The 18,251-nt window shown below is 38.0% G+C and overlaps 1 protein-coding gene across 1 annotated transcript; it reads left to right on the top strand.

Moving 5' to 3' along the window:
- The first annotated feature begins 6,029 nt into the window (after nucleotides 1-6,029).
- Nucleotides 6,030-8,906, top strand: LOC127102715 (REF/SRPP-like protein At1g67360). Its single transcript, XM_051040059.1, has 2 exons — nucleotides 6,030-6,099; nucleotides 8,464-8,906. The coding sequence occupies exons 1-2, from the start codon at nucleotides 6,030-6,032 to the stop codon at nucleotides 8,904-8,906; spliced, it is 513 nt and encodes a 170-aa protein (XP_050896016.1).
- Nucleotides 8,907-18,251: the final 9,345 nt, after the last annotated feature.

The following is an 18,251-nucleotide window of genomic DNA, read 5'->3' as shown; positions in this document are numbered from 1 at the left end:
TCTAGAATTCCTCTCTCTTTTCTTTTTTACTCCCTCCACCTTCACTTTATCACTCTTATTTTTTCAACTTCCACACTTTCTTTATTTTCTACTTCACCATTTTTTTCATTCTTTTCAACTTCTTCCTCACTCCACTCCCCAACTTCAACATCAATGCTATCCTCTATTTTTTTCTCCTCATATTTTTTCTCATCCTCTCTTTTTTCACTCTCATCTCTTTTTTCACTCTCACTAATCAACTCCCTTCCACTTCTCGTCGTTATCGCTTTACAATGCTCTTTTGGATTCGTTTGCTTTTCGCCGAAAAAAGATGGTCTGGGTTGTTGTTCCGCTAGTTGTTTAGCAAGTTGACCGACTTGAGTTTCGAGATTTTTGATTGCCGCATCATTGCTCTTTTTATTAGCCATCGACAATTGCATAAATTGTGTCAATGTCTCTTTTAACTTTGAAGTCACGACCGACAGTTGTTGAGGTTGGTAAGGATTTTGACGGCTAGAAGTACCACCCCCATAACCTTGGTTATGGTGATAGTTAGCCCTTGGTTGGAACCCTTGATTCCCTTGAAAGTGTTGTTATTGATTTTGAGGATGTTGTTGATATGGTTGTTGTTGTTGTTGCCTCGGTTGGTAGTCTCATTGGTTCGCCATGTAATTCACCTCTTCGAACCTGGGAGGTGGCCAAACCCGGTGTCATGATCACCCTTGCAAAGCTCACAACAAGCTATTTGTTTAGCTTTTGAAGGCTCTTTCAACTCTTTTATTTGTTGAGTTAAGAGTTCAACTTGTTGTGAAATGAGTATATTTTGGGCAAGAATAGCATCGTTTGTCCCAAGTTCAAGCACTCCCGGTTTCTTCAAAGTGTTGCCTCTACTTTGACTTTGGAGGTCATTTAGAGCCATACGGTTAACGATATCAGTAGCTTCGGCGGTACTTTTAGACAACAAAGAACCACCCGAGGTAGTATCCAATAAAGTCTTGCAATTAGGTTGAAGGCCATTCTTGAAAATGTGGATTTGCATCAATTCGTCAAAACCATGCCCTTTGCACCTTCGAAGCATGGATTTAAATCTTTCTCATGCCTCATTCAATGATTTGTTGGCTCCTTGCGAAAACACGGAGATAGCCGTTTTGGATTCCATGAACCGGTTGTGGGAGAAAAATCTTTCAATGAACTTCTCTTCCAACACGTTCCAATCAGTCATGACTGCAGGTGTTTGATCCAAGTACCAATCTTTGGTTTTGCCGAGCAAAGCATGAGGAAATAGTCTTTTGAATAACGGTAGCTCTTGAGCTTGATCAACTCCGGCTGCCAATGCTATCTCGTAAAATTTGGTGAGAAAAGCAAAGGGGTCTTCATGGTCCATTCCGGTGAATGGACTTCCGTATAGCAAGTTAAGAGTTCCCGTCTTCATCTCGGCTTGCCTTCTCGCGTGGTTGGAAAACTGAGCTGTATTCCTCAGACTGTTGACACATGGTGTGGAAACGGGTGGTGGTGGTGGATCCATGATAGGTGTGAAAGGTGGTGGGTGTGTTGTAGAAGAACCTTATTCCTGTTCTTGTCGTTGTCTAGCTTGTTGCCTCCTTCGTCTCGTTCTGCTATTCAGTCTCCTTGCGGTTCTTTCGATCTCGGGATCAAAAAGAAGTTGGTCCTCAGGAACCTGCCCTCGCATAAAACGAAAGTTGCACACTAAACCAAACAAATTAACAAGCACAAGTCAAAAATTCAGAAGTTAAAAATTCAGCAACTATTGCGATGCTCGCAATATCAATTCATAATCCCCGGCAACAACGCCATTTTGTTGGAACAGGGATAAAGTATCGGGATTTGTTATCGTCTCCACAGGGATTATGTGATATTGCCGCTGTTCGACAGTTGTTAAGTTCTTAACTTATAGTAACAAGGGAGTTTTAGTTTTCGATTACGGTAGCTTGCATAAAAAGTAAGAAATTGCGGTAAAAGTTTTGGTTTTACGATTTGAGGAAGATTGTCAAAGTTAGGGTTCGAAGATCACTTTGCATGCATATATTCGATCAAACAAAACTAATAAACTCCATTAGATGATAAACACATTCACAAAATCCTCCCAATGTGTTTATTTCTAACACACATTGTGGTTTTTCCCATTTTGATCCATTGTTGATTTCTCACACAATCTATCAAAATGACAACTTTTAGGTTTAACTTTTTAGTGAACAAACTCATTCAAAACTATCTCTAGCTAAAGAACAAGGATGGATGAAAACCTAGGTCAAGAGTTGGAAAACACCTTTCAATAATAAACCAACACAAAGAGTTATCAATAAAACAAGGTTTTCACCATACATTCATCATCAAAGAGTTTACAAACGAAGATCAACCCATATACATACAAAGCTTATTGATCATCTACATCTAACCTTGACAAAATGAAAGACTTAGCTACTCATTTTCATGGTAGCTTGAACAACAAGTTTCGGAAGAAGGTTGATCAACATCCGAGTCAAAGAATCGAGATTGGATGGGAATCCACCTTATTTTTATAAAATATTGTCAAGAGAAGAAGAATGAGAAATGGGGTTTCTAGGGCACAAAAATCCTCTCCTAGCAAAGAACAAGTAAAAAGATGATAAAGAAAGATATGTCCCAAAAAGTAGCCCATACTACTTATAGAAATGGTTGCTGAGCTGTCATGCTCGCTAGGCGAGCATAATGGTTTGCCTAACGAGCCCCAAAATAAGTCACAAGAAGAGCCTTCATCCAGAGGAATCATCCCAGATAAGTTTGCATCTGTTCGCTAGGCGAACAATCCTTCGCTAGGCGAAACCCTCGCTTCTCTCATTCGCTTCAGTGAGTCTTGATGTTTTTGCTACTGGAAATGTTCGCTACCTGCTCGCTGGATGCTCGCCTAGCGAATACTTAGCTACTTCCCTCGCCACAACGAGTTTTGATCTTTTTGCTACTGGAAGTGTTCGCTACTTGCTCGCTGGATGCTCGCCTAGCGAGTTTTGATCTTTTTGGTTCTGTCCAAGTCTGTGAGTGTTTGTTGGCATCTCGCTGCGTGCTCGCCTAGCGAGTACTTCGCTACCTCACTCGCCTAGCGAGCTTGCTTATGTTTGCTTTCTTTCTTGGTTCCTTTGCCATCTTTCTTGTGCCTTAGTTTTCTACTCTTTCATGCCTAATTCTTGCACAATAACACATAAATTAAAGGTACCAAGATCATTTCACATAGTATTGCAAATCAACAAAAGCAAGGGCGGTTTCGAACACTTTTTCGACAAAAAGGAGTGAAAGATGCCCACATTTGATAGCTCAAATAAGCAAACTTGGGCATCTAACATGGGCCTACAGGACAACTTACAAAACCCCGATAGGAACCGCACCCTTCAAACTAGTTTATGGTAAATCATGCCACCTCCCTGTAGAACTGGAACACAAAGCGTATTGGGCAATTAAAACCCTTAACATTAATTACACTTCCGCAGGAGAGAAACAGATTCCGGACATCCACAAATTAGAAGAGCTCAGATTGAACGCTTACGAGAATGCAGGATCTACAAAGAACGAACCAAAAGAAGGCATGACAAACGCATCTCTAGGAAGGAGTTTAAAGTCGGCGACGTAGTGCTGCTATTTAACTCAAGACTTAAACTTTTTCCAGGAAAACTCAAATCTCGGTGGTCTGGCCCTTTCGAGATCACCAAAGTTCTCCCTAGTGGCGCGATAGAAATAAAAGGTAGAAATAGCGACCCTTTTGTAGTAAACGGGCAGCGCTTAAAGCATTATCATAATATAGAAAACAGAGACTATCGGAACAGTCTCAGACTCATAGAGCTGCCCGCTCAACCCCAAACCTAGTACAACGCGACACTACTATCGAACTTCCGACATTAAACAAAGTGCTTAGTGGGAGACAACCCACCTTTTTTTCTTTTCATTATTTTTCTTATTATCTATTTTTTTCCTTTCCTTATTCTTCTTCGTTATTTTGTTTGCTCCCCTCTTCTTGATTCTTTGCAGTCACTCTTGTTGTTTCTAGTAACTAACTAAGACATATTGGATACTGACTAACAGGAAAATTACTAACTAGTTAGTTAATTACTTTCATCATGCAACAACCAGAGACAGTTTTCAGAGGCCAAGTTCAACGCAGGCGGTATGATTATCTAGCCAGGAAGAATATGGCATTGACCATATATTATGATGGACCAACCATGGATAAATTAGGCATCCGAGATAGCATCCTATATATGTTTAACCAGCTGGGGTGGGAGAACGCAACCATTAAGAGACGGTTTGTCACGTACCGTGAGCTAACCTTAGAATTCCTTAGTTCCCTTGTATACATCCCTGAACATGGTTACGGACTTAACAAAGGGTTAATATCCTTTAGGTTATTTAGCATGGACTTCACCTACACCCGTCGAGACCTTGCTGACCTCCTAGGATTCCCTAGCGGCCCTTTCGTCTTTACTACCCGCCAGGAGGACCTTATCGATGACATTAATCTCGATGACTTCTGGGGTTGCATATCCGGAGAATCCAACCCAAACCCGAATGAGATGCACTCAGAAAAGATCCATAACCCTGCTATTCGTTATTTTCATAAAATACTAGCCCACACCTTATTTGGTAAGGAAGAGAATAACACCTTAGTATCCTGCGATGAACTCTTCATCCTGTTGTGTGTCGATCAAGGTCGCCACGTCAATATAGTGACATTCATGATGGAACGATTTGTCCATCTTGCTAAGAATAATCGTACCCCACTAATCATAGGAGGCCTAGTTACCATGATAGCAGATGCTATAGGACTTGTACGCCCATTTTATGAGCTTATACCTTTTGGAAACATCCGCCCAATGGATATCGACTTTTGCTTTAACCGCAGAATCATAGGTAACATTGGGACGGATACCTTTGATTATCTAATCAGTAATGAAGTGGTTCGACTTTTCACCTTGCCTAACCATGAGAAAATGAGTGTTCACAACCGAGATAATTGGCTCTATGACTTAGAGGAACACCCTACCGATCCATCTTCACCTCCCGCTACACCGCCCAAATACGAGTGTGTTAATGACCCTATCCATAAGGAAGAATCTGACCCTGAAACACCTCCTAACTATTATAACATTGTTGAACCGGTTCCTCCATCTTGTGTTGATAATCATGCCATGCTCATCACCCGCCTGAATACTTTCCAAGCTGACATCACCATTGTGAAAGAAGAGATAAAACACATACGCTTTGATGTCATAGGCCTGACGGATATAGCCGTTGAGCAGTTTCATTATCTGAACGAAGTTGTTGCTGTATTGGGACAAAAACATGGCTGAAACTACTGACCACTGATTTCTCCTACTCGCACTAAGCAATGAGGACACTGCTTTGTTTTGTGTGGGGAGGGAGCACTTTTATTTATTGCATTACTTTTGTTCTATTGTTTTCATTTGCTATGTTATCGCTACATTCCTTTCATATGTTACATTTAATTTCAATTCATTAATTCAATTGCTATTTAATTACGCTTACTTTATCTTCTTATTTATCTCTACATTTATGTTGTTAAATTCAAAATGCTTAGCTATTATTTATGCTGCTATTCTACTGTGTTCTGGTGTGTTGAGAATTTTTTTGAATTTAGCGTGTGACGACCGTCACTATAGGGTGACGTCCGTCTCGCAGACGTGACGACCGTCACGAATCTGGAACGATCATCACACACATGAAAGTGACCGTTACGAGCAAGTGACTGTTGTAGACGACCGTTACGCATCCGTTGCGCATGACGACCGTCACACCCCTGTGACGACCGTCACGAATTCCAGAGAGCTCGCCTATAAAAGCAGGCACTCCTTCAAACTCTCTCCTCACCAATATTCACTCTCTTACATTCTGATCATCATCTATTAAATTCTTCACTATTTTTATTCGAGCGCATAAGTCACAAACCTTCCACCTCACCCGCCAACACCAAAAGTTTCATCCAACTCATCAAATGGCCCATCAAGAAAGAGGCACTCCCGACCTATCAACCGTCACATTCCGCGATGGAGAAGCCGACGAATGCCAAAGGAGAAACTACCTCAAATTCTATCAATGCTCCGTTCAAGCCACGAGGTATGTGGATCATGAATGCCTAAGGGAGTTAGGACTTTTGGAGGGTGTGGAATGGATGCTAGCTGCCTCCAGCCTGACGCAGCTCTGTACCACACCGCAGCCAACCTACGAAGCGCTGACCCTGGAATTTCTAAGTTCTTACTCATACATCACTCCACCTGGCGCTACCCAATATCTCACTGGTGTAGCCACATTTAGAATGTTCGGCACCGAGTATTCCCTTAATCAAACCTTGATAGCGATAATGCTTGGTTTTCGACATGGAGAAGGAATCCATTGCTGCATCCCAGAAGGATGGTCAGAGATAGCATTCCAAGTTTGGCACAACCTCACCAACATGAACGCAACGAGTTGGGATACACTTAACGCAACATATATCCACAACCCAGCCATTAGATACTTTCACCGAGTCCTGGGGCACACAGTTTTTGGAAGAGTCAGCAACCACAAGGTAAACTCTAAGGAACTTTTCCTTCTCCACTGTGTGTTTGCCCAAATTGCGTTTAATGTTACTCCTTTCCTACTAGCCAACATCCAGGCTGCTTGTATGAGAGGCAACCAAGCGTTTTGTTGTGGGGAAATTATCACCTCCATAGAATTGGGCTTGAACCTGGGAGATAGGCTAATGGGAAATATCATCTTGTTGTCAGAAACAAGACAGTATGGAGCATCATCATGCCCAACAGGAACCGCACAGATCCAAGAGAAATGACAAATTGGACTTTTGATCTGGAGGCCCCCGAGCCAAATGATGGAAATCCTGGTAATGGTACAGATGAAGTCGAATAGGAGCTTGACAGAGGCATGCCCCAACCACCTCAAGAGCACGCTGCAGAGACCTCCTCCCGAGGACAACGAAGAAGCGAACGAAGACCCGCCTCCATGGAAAACATCTATGCCGAGATGTTGAGACACAATCAAATAATGGAAGACCGCCAAACAGAAATGATGCAAGCGATACAGCAAATGCAACGAGATCAACACGATTATGCTCACTGGCATGATCAGGGGATGGCGGAACTTTCAGGCCAGATGAGTGCCCTGACCTATCGCGTAGATGCCATCCAGGAGTACACTCAGCACGTAGGATAGAAGACAAGGCATGGACCGTGTCATCCTTGTCCAGTTCAATATTGGGCCCATAGATATTTATCCTGTTACACAGGATGGACAAATTCCATCTAGGTCACTCGTGTCCCTTAGCATGCTTCGTGGAGTACCCATCAACTGTCTTTATGGTCATCCAGTTACGGACAATGTTTGATCAGCAATAAGGCACTCGACTCTACATCTAGGGTCCATAGTGGTTTCAGGTCGAAGGGTGGTATACACCATTATCACCATGAGAATAACTTATGACACTTTGCATAACATTCTATATAGTATTCTCATAGCGAGTCAATCCAGTATAAATATTACTCTTAATATTCATAGATATGTTTAAGACTTGATAACTCCTTATCCATGATCCATTAGATGTGATCATCAGTCTATATACATAATAGTCTTAATACTTTAATGTTATCCCACTTCACAATAAAGCTCGACTATGGATACTTTAAGAATAGTGTCCTTATGTTTAATGTGATCTCATGATTAAGTCACACTTGATACATTAAACGGACTATCTATTCTAGGGACTTTATTAGACAAACATAATAGAGAAAAAGCCTTTTATTATTAATAAATAATTAGATACAAGTACCAAAAGTATTGGCCTCTAGGGCTTACACCAACACCAAAGTCAGCCTTTCATTGAAGAGAAGTACTCTGATGCTAAAAGACATTAGAATCAAACAGACGAATATAAATGATAGGTATTGATATTGTACATACGATTATGCAAAAGATTAAGCTTCTAAGTCATGCAGTTGCTTGAAATTCCTAATTTTAGTAAGCATTGGCTCCCTTGCCTATTTTTTTTGCATGATAACACTTGAACTTGAAGTGCTTTAGTGAAGAGGGTTAAGTTTTATATGATTTTATCAAAACACATGTCTATTATAACGAAGTCGGTTGGGGACGGTTAATATTTATGTGGTTCATCAGAAAGAAAATATAAATACTTTTGGTACACACATGCCTACTAAGCATGGCTGAGGAATTGTCAAAAAAGGTTCTCAAACTATTGAGTTGTTGAAACGCATTCTTTCTTTTATGCATACTTATTGAATTTTAAATATTGAGTTTCCAAGTTTGTTTTCATTTAGTTAGTCAACAAATTTTGGGCCATCTCTTATGGAATGCATGATAGTACGTGTCGACGTAACGGGAGTGAAGTTGATCTTATCAATGAAAGGAATTTCTGGTCATTGCTCTTTTCGACAATTGAAACAAAAACCATTGTAGAATAAACCTTGTGATTATTTGTGGATGAAGCCACTCACAAGTTCAACGAACATGCTCTTACTATTGTTAAGAAGCTTTCAAACAAAACCAAAACTTTGATTCAGAAAGTGACATATGAAGCAATGAAAGCTGTGAATGTGGCTCAATTTGAAGGGCCACGGGAATTTGTGGAATATGTTGCTACAGAATCTAAGAATTTGCTGCTAATAAATTCAATGAAGTTGTGGGATGGACTCAACAAATTTCCATCTTTACATGCAGCTACAAAAATGGTGATTCCCACCTCCGCTCACTGGTCTAAGAAATACAACCATGTAATCAAGGCCATGGATGAAAAGGTCTATAAGTTTGTTGGTGATTTGCCTTTGATACATATTGATGATATATCTAAAGCATTTAAGCAATGGAAAGTTAACTTAAAAGGAGATGGAGTTTCACTGGAAAAGAAATTAGAATAATCTTACTATGTTTGACTTTAACTTTAATCTTACTATGTTTTACAAAATGCCTTTAACTTTAAGTGACCTTGTATTCAGAGTTGAGACAATTTGGGCCTAGTTATGGCTATCAATGTTTGAAGTTAGTAAGATCTTTCCTATGACTGAATTTGGAATCTTGTTTATAAAAGTCACTCCGCAACCTTTTAAAAGGTGCAACCTGGACAAAGGAAATGAAGCAATGGGGAAAGCAAACAATCTTCAAACTCTTTTATTGAACACATTCAGGAGTGTTGATTATTGTTAAAAAGAATACTACATAATGCAGAGTCTATTACAGCACTTGAAAGTAATTTTTCTTAAAAATGATTTTTTGAATATACTTAACGTACCCATTTTGCTACAAATTTCTCAATGTCTTCTTCAGTTATCGAGCTATTAGGGGATCAACAACAAAAGCGACATGAACCTCTCCAGCATTAGCAACGCAAGATCTGATTTGAATTGACACCGTGAGTCATTAAAATGTTTTAAATGTTCATATAGGAAAATTATTTTGTTCAAATTCTGCATAAAGATGTAACTTACGGGATCACTCTTGTATCATAAATTTAAAAATGAGTAACGAGCAAGTCTTCAAGTTCTGGTGGCGCCACCTAATAATGAAAATGTGTATTTATCAAGCGAGATCGTTAGCAAAATCAGGAAGATGGACAAATACAAGTGTATGCTAATGACCCATTTAGAACTTCCTTTAGGCAATGAGTATGCAAAATCAGGAAAGTTGATTTCTTTGTCGTTTGTAACTAATGACCCATTTAGAACTTACTTTATGCAATGAGTGTCGCTCTTTTGCCTTGTTAGAGCGGGACACACCTCCTATTTTCTAACTCTTAAAGTTATGCAAGGTGGTTGTTGAAAGATACTATGTCCTATCGAAGAACTCAAATTTTTCAGTAAGAGGACATCAGATACTGCGATCAAAAGAAATCAATATGTCAAACAAATTAAATAAATCAGTCAAGTAAATAAGAACCTCTAACTGGATTATGTTAATTGAAACCTTTGACTAAACCAAAATTTAAAGTAAATAAGAACCTTTGGAAAATTAGTCAAGTAAATAAGAACCTCTGGCCGAGTTATGTTAATTGAAATCTCTAACTGAATCAAAAGTCCAAGTAAATAAGAACCTCTAGCAAATCGATCAAGTAAATTAAAATCTCTGATCAGGTTATGTTAATTGGAACCTCTAACCGAATCAAAAGTCTAAGTAAGTAAGAACCTCCTGCATCTCAGCTAAGTTAACATACCGCTGGCCTGGTCAAGTTAACATGACTCTGACCTTATACGAAGACCCAAAAGTTAATATACATTTGGCATCTTGTTCAAATTAACATACCTTAAACCTTAAGCGGCTTGGTTAACTTATCCTCGGCCAAACGTCGGGATCCGCTATGATACACCCATGGTTGACCGGTTTATGTTTAAAATAACGAGACCTATTAGTCAGTAAGGCCCGGATCACTAAGGCTTTGAATCTATACGGTACAAAACTCAGCTAAAGGTATGCTAAGATCCGTTTTGGGCCAGCCATTCTATTTAATTTCCAACTGAATAAATCAATTATTATCAAAGAGATAAAGAACATTAGGGATACATAGCAATTCTAAAAGGACTAAGATAGTCTCAACTAAAACAATCTCATGAGGGCTCGAATATTGTTATCAAAGGATCCAAAAAATGTCCAAACATTAAAAAATGCATTCGTAAAGGATGACTAACGACAAAAAGATTGTGAACTAATGCTCTGATGAGAATGATATATGGTTTTAATAATGCAAAAGTTTCTTAGACGTTGGACCCCAACTCACCTGGGTCATGTAAAGAATGAAGCAAGATATACTTGGAATTTTCCAACCTGTAACTGCCTAAACCTTTTGTGATTTGGTTACTACTAATATTCAAAAATCCACATGGGTTATCACAATTCTAATAACAAGGCCAAACCTTGGCTTAGTTAAAATGGGACATCAATTAGTTAAGATCCCACAGGGGTTCTCCGATTTCTCTATGTCTAGAACCTACTGAGTTCTATGACACCAATAGGTCGAGATTCCACAAGGGCTCTCTGATTTCTCTATGTCTGGAACCTACTGAGTTCTACGACACCAACAGGTCAAGATCCCACCGAGGATCTCCAACATCTCCATGTCTAGAACCTACGAGTTATACAACGTTGATAGGTCGATATCCAACTAGGGATCTCTGATATCTCCATGTATAGGACCTACTGAGTTCTACGACACCAACAGGTCGACATCCCACTAGGGCTCTTCGATGTCTCTATGTATAGAACCCACTGAGTTCTACGACGCCAACAGGTTAATATACTATTAGGGCTCTCTGACTTCTCTATCTCTATAACCTACCGATTTCTATGACGCCAACAGGTCGAGATCCAACAGGGGATCTCTGATTTTTCTATGTCTAGAATCTACCAAGTTCTACGACACCAACTGAGGCTCTCCGACTTATTTGTGTCTAGAACCTATCGGGTTCTACGACACCAATGGGTCAAAATTCCATTGGGTCTCTCTGACTTCTATATGTCTAGAATACATTGGGTCCTATTACTTCAAATGGGTCAAGATCCCACTTGGGCTCCCTAATGGTTCTACATCACGAACCCACCAGGGTTCTCCAACTCATTCATCAAAATCGTAAATATTCTCAATATATGTTAGGAATTGATTTATCCTGAATACGATAAACTTAAAGGGAGTTTACTCTATTAAAAATATGATTATGACAAGTTTACGTGATCCACGATAAACTCAAAACACTTCACCCCTACATTCCTCATGCTTTGGGCGCTTATGTACATCCTGGAATTTTTATGAGCTCGAATAGTAAGTTACATGCACATCTCATAGTCAATTCACCGGGCTCTGAAAGGATCGTTCAAGTCTGAGTTGTTATAATGTCTCTGGAAGAATCAATGGTCGAATTGAATAGGTTACAAATTGTTAATGGTCACTAAAACCTATTAAAAACAAAGCCTCTTTAGTATCCATGGGTGACAAGGCTTGTAATATAAATATATCCTTAAGACCAAACTAAAAGGGGGATTTGACCGATGAATAACGAAAAAAGGAGGAAACACGTGAAAAACCTTGGATCATTAAGAATGGTGGCTATTCATCCCTCCCAAAAACATAAAACACCAAAATTCATGAACTGTTGTGGTCCCATCTGACCAATTTCAGGGGGATTAACCAAATAATGTTTATAGCAAGAACAAATACCTAATGCAAGACACTCGGTCACCAACTGCTATTACATTAGCATCCATACCAACAACATCAAAATCCTTAGAGTCTAAGTGTAGTGGTAAATTTATAATCATCAAGCTATGGATAAGCAAGACATCAAATAACAAGAGTCGCCACCGCGCTTTTATTGTTTCCAAGGGAAAAGGGAAAAGTACGAAGAAAACCCATAAATAAGAAGTTTTCAAATCAAAACTAATAAAATGCCAGAGATTACAGGTAAGGGGGTTGGTTACACAGAGGGAACGTGTTAGCACCCAAAGTGTTCTAGGTACTCCTAGGGAGCCCTTTCTTGTGTGCATATGTGTTTTTGTACAAGTGATGTTTGCAAGCAAATAGAATGGAGGGATGAGAAAAGAATTCATTAATTATATTTTTGTGTTTGACAAGACCTTCGGACTTGTGCCTACGTACCAACATAAAAATGAGGGATCAAAACCTCGTAGTTCGTGGTATAAATTTCAAAGTGGATGCATTGCTTTTAACAAAAAATTTAAGTTTGAAAGGCACAAAGGCATAAAAATGGTTTGAATGGGTTAATTCTTTTTGGCTTTTGAGAATTTTAAGTCAAGTATAGTTAAGTATATTTACAAGTTTGATTGAGAAAAGAATCTTGAAAAGGCAATGGCATAAGACCAAAGTTTCTAGTTTGCAATATGGTCTAAGTTTAGAAAACAAGCACAAGCAAAGCTTTTTTTTAAAAGAGGGATGGATTTTGAAATTGAAGAAGCGATAACGCAAAAACACATCAGATAATTGCCTTTATTTACACTCAGAAATCACATCATTTCGATTAATATCCCGATTATTGCGCAAGTATTCGTGTTGTTTTTACAGGTATTAAATCTCCATGCATTAAAGAGCAAAATGAAGAAAAGGAAGAAAAAAGAAGAAGAAACAAGTAAAAAAAGCATAGAAAAACCAGAAGAACAGAAAAAGCAGATTTTGCTGATGTGACGATCGCCACACATTCATGACGCTCGTCACGACCCAGACTGTGACGACTGTCACAGGCCCATGACGAGCGTCACGCGGCCACAAAGTGCGCTTTGAAGCAGTCAGCAACAGGCACCCAAACGTGCCTATATTTTCTCCAACAAACTTTTCCCACGATTTCCTCTCTCAAGACCAAGTGTTCCTTGAATTCCTCAACTACCAAGACCTAATGGACACTATATAAAGGATTCAATTGGGAAAAATTAGGGACGCCTACTTTGATATTTACGCTCTGCAATTTAATTTCCATCTTTTTAGCATTCAACATTTTTTCTTTCTTTCCAGCAACCTTGTTTCCGTTGCCTTATTGTATTCGCCATTCTTTTCATAGTTTCCCTTTTCCAGTTAGTTTTCCAGTTAGCCATAGTAGTAGTTTCCTACATTGGGGAACTACTACACTTTATTTAATTTTAAGTAGTAATCTATATTGAAGAAGCAAAGCCTACCGACTTGTGGAGGACTGCTCAAGTGCTCCAAGAATCGCTATACTCTGTACTTCGATCTCCAAGTTTTTATTGAATTATTATTATTATTGTCCATTTATTGTTATAAGCATGTTTGTCGCTAAGTTAATCTGTTTATGCCTTGCGATTGCTTTAATTAATATGTCCGGCTAAACTACCGGTATCGGTATGTAGCAACTTAATTTGATGGGATTTAATAATAACTGGTGAAAATCCTTTTTCTCAAATAACCTTTTAGGCTGAAGTTTTTAATCTAAATTTAATTAACTTTATCACAAAAGCGTGAAAAGCTATTTAACACGATTTTGCCACGAGAGTGGAAAATTAACTAAGGTGAGAACCAACAATCGCGAGAGCGTGAGGCTCGAGCTGGATAGTAAAAATTAGGCATTGGGTTTAAAAACAACGAGATCACTTTAAAAACAATTAGAATTTATTTATTTTCAAAAAGTAATTTTGACTTCAAATGGGACAGCGAGATCGTACATTCTGACTTAAAGTTATAGGCTGAATAACAACCACGAGAGTGTGAGATAAAGTCTTTTAAATAAACATTTTCTACTGAGAGATATTTGGCATTTAAACTATTCACTGGTGACTTATTGAATCCCTGACGATTAATGCGTTGCATACTGATTCCTTCCTTTAATTCTTTCTTAAAACCGAAAATTTCCCTTAGAGTTACTATTTTACCCCCGAACTCTTACTAATCAATTCCCTTAGCTAGACATAGTGACGTTAGTAGCACTAGTTTGACCATAGGTCCCTGTGGGATCGATATCTTTTAAAACTAAAGCGACTAGATTGTGCACTTGCAGTCAAGTACCCGATAGACTATATTTTATATATAGCGACGATAAGCATCAAGAAGTGGGGAAGAGATGAAGGGACTAATCCTAAGCATAAATTTAAAAGTTAAAAGTTGAAAAGATCTGACCAATGGGATGCAATCCAATAAACAAGAATGTCATATAGAAACCTAAATTCCCTTGGACATTAGAATCAAGCAACAAACAATGCACAAAATATCAACTTGAAGAGCAAGGCATCAAATAAAGATAGCCACATCCAAGCTTAACAACTCCATGATCTTCTTCCAATTCGCCCATGTAGCAGATGAATTCCACAACACACAAGTCACAGGTTCACAATAACAGCTTCACAATGATCATGTAGCAGATGAACTTAAATGGATCTTTCAAGGATGTATCAGATGAAGTTTCATATTACAAGCACTTGGTTACATGAAAGTTGGTATTGACCAAGTCCTTTGCATAGGGAGTGTTGCCTAAATTCTAAGTCCAATTGTCTCAGATCAAACCAACAGTCCACACAAGAAGTTTTTTTAGGGTTTTTGTTCTTATTATGTACATTAGTAGTCAAAGACCACACAAACAAACACAAACAAAATATATCACAAAATATGGTCCAACTGGACAAAGTGAAAATGGCATTAACATAAACAATTAGAATGGTATGAATAATGGCAAATGAATAAGGCTTAAAAGTAAAGTGCATTAAAAGTAAATGACTTGAAATTAAATGTTATTTGTTAATGAGTTAGAAGTTAGTATTGCTTTTGCTTTTTTAAGTCATTCTTTGGAGAACACTCACCCCACTTATCACAAGCATGGATCCTTGAACCAAGACATCTTCCAAAGGAAGGAAAAAAGCCCAAGTTTCCACACAATACCATGAAATAAGGGAGACTTACAATCTCTCTAACTTGAATGATATGCCTTTTGTGTCAAAAATTTAGCGTTATGTTAAGCAATCGTAATTGGACTTATGTAGAAGTCACAACTATTTGAGGTCGGGCAATAGAATTTTGGTGTTAATGCATGTTAGAGACATAGTATAATGGACTATGCTCATGAAACATACCATACACAAAAAGAATATGCAAAAGTGGGGGCCTAATCGCATCAATACTTATGTTGATTTTGCAATCAACTAGCCTTAGGATATAGAGATGTCATAGGTCTATGACATGAATGTGTAAAGAAGGGGAATGAGATGAAGAGGGAGGGAAATGGATCAAACTCAAATTGGACAAAGGAGGAACTTTACCAAATTAAGATCATTCATTCATTTTGGGAGATGGAATGTTCGTTTCATCAATCCCCTAAATCCAATGACCTTAACTCAACAAAGTCAAATCAACCTTGACCAAAGCCCAACAACACAAGTCAAACATCCAAAGTCAATCAAAATGGCTCTACACAATTTATTTGGCATTTATTCAATTAAAAATACTAAAAAGTAATACATTAAATTAAATATGGTTGGTCAATTTCCTAAAACCTCATCAAAACACCAAAGAAATGGCCATGAGATTTATCATAGGTCAAAGGACCTTGGAGAAAAAATTTCAGAATTTTTGGAAACTTAAAAGTATTTTTAAACAATTAAAAATATTCACAGAATCAATTAAATCATGAAAAATATTAATAAAGATCCAAAAAAATAATTTTAATTCAGAAAATGAAAGAAGATTTTTTTTTGGTGAAACTCTCATATTTTTTGGATCAATATTAAAATTAATATGAATTAATGAAAATCAAAGGAATAAAAATTAAAATCAAAAAATCAAAAAAACGTGGACCACTTGATCTCCCTCATTAATTGAGATGGCAGATCAAGTGGTCTGAAACGCGCAATCCATGATGGTCTTTAGTCAGCGCGCCACAACAATGGTCATCCAAACCAACGCTTATGATTAAAACATTTTAAACCAAATCAATGGTTCTGAATCATGCCACATCACTGCCAGAGCCAAAGGTCAGTCATCTTCTCTAATGACCCTGGTCGGACTGGTTCAATCATCACCATGACTTAAATGAAAAAAGAGGATATGATCTGAAAGATAAAATGGCATAGATCACAGATATCACCTAAATTTTAGCTAACTCCAAATATATATAGAGATATGTGGAGTTGAATTTTGAGGTGTGTCAACTGAGTTGCTTCGATTTGACCTCAAAGCAACTCAATTTTCTTGCCTACATTGGTAGGACTTCAGACAACCAAAGATCCAAGAGAATTGAGTGAGAATCGAAGAGAAGAAAAAATCTGGAAAATACCTTCAATATTATGCAGAACTTGATCTCTTTTGCTTCAATTCGTGTTTGATCTTGCTCCAATAGATTGCAGAAGTGGCTTAGGATTGGTACAAAGCTTTGGATCCTGGAGTTTTTGAATCTCCAAATAGTGAAATTCAAACTCAATTTTCAAATGAAAATTATCAGGTTTTCCTTTCAAATGTGAGGGTTTGAAGAGTGGAGGCAAAGTTGGCGCCCAAGGATCCTTTAAAATGAGCACAGAGGGTCTCTATTTATAGCAAAATGGAATGTTATTTGCACACTTGAAATTTTGTCCAAATTAAGCAATGCCATGTTCATGCTTGCATGGGTGTGTACAGACCCATGAAGCAATGCAATAAAGTCCAAAATCAACTGTACTGAGGTTTGAATCAAGCTTAAATGTCAAGGCAAAGTTATGTGATCACTTGAATATTTGATTTTGCCAACTGATGCAGGCTTGTTAACACCATGTGCAACCCTATCAAACCTTCTCCAAAATGAATGAATTAGGACTCTTTGGAAAGCTTAGATCAAGAGGAACAAGTCTTATGTTGAACACTTTTCCATTTGGAACTTGTATCATGGTGAATTTTAAGGTGGAAGTTTGGAAATTTCAACATGTTGAATTTTTTTCTAAGTGTCAAGTCACATACTTCATTATTCCACCTTGCTTAACTTTCTATGTGAGCTCCAAATGAGAAAGGTGTCTTCATCAAAGTTGTATCTATTTCAAATACCTTAAAAATGGTAACCAATTTTAAATCATTTGGATTTAGAGCGAGTGAGTTATGCATTTTTGAAGTTGAGGAAAATCACTTGTTCAATGGTATTAGTCCAAAATGACCTATAATGTATCCTTATATCACATGCTCATAAAAGTTGATTTAGCTCTCACTCCAAACAGAAAAGTTGAAGTAGACATCTTGAATTTTATTTTTCAACTTAGAAATATTTCATCTCAAAAAAATTGAGCAAGTTATGGCCTTGGGAAGTTGACTTTCAAATTAGGGTTTAAACAAAATGACCTATAATGTTTCAACATAGAAAATGACTTTGCAAGAAAAATTAGCTCTAGACCTAAACATGAAAGTTGTTTGTAATGTCATTTAGAGTAACTTTTCTCTTGGAATCATTTTCATATGATGAAGATTGTAGGAGATAGGGTCTAGGGAGACCCAATTTTGATCAGATGAATTCATCTGGCCAACCACCATCAACCAACTTGCTAACTTGCAATTATCTTGACTTTTTAGGCTCATGGTAGATCATATATGCATAAGATGATGAATTTTGAAGTGTCCCTTGAGAAATTTGATCTATTGATGAGGAAGCTTGTTTTTACTCAAGATACCCAAACAAACTAGGGTTTCCAAGGCAAACCAACTCCAAACTCTTGAAGAAATCTTGATCAAAATAATATGTAAAGATCAATGGGACTAATATATGATGCTTAGAGACATTGTGGATCAATTATTGATTATTCTCTTAGCCATG

This window comes from Lathyrus oleraceus, chromosome 7 (genome assembly GCF_024323335.1).
Source record: "Lathyrus oleraceus cultivar Zhongwan6 chromosome 7, CAAS_Psat_ZW6_1.0, whole genome shotgun sequence".
NCBI lineage: Eukaryota > Viridiplantae > Streptophyta > Magnoliopsida > Fabales > Fabaceae > Lathyrus > Lathyrus oleraceus.
The sequence above is the reverse complement of the archived record's forward strand: the minus strand, read 5'-3'. Positions and strand labels throughout refer to the sequence as shown.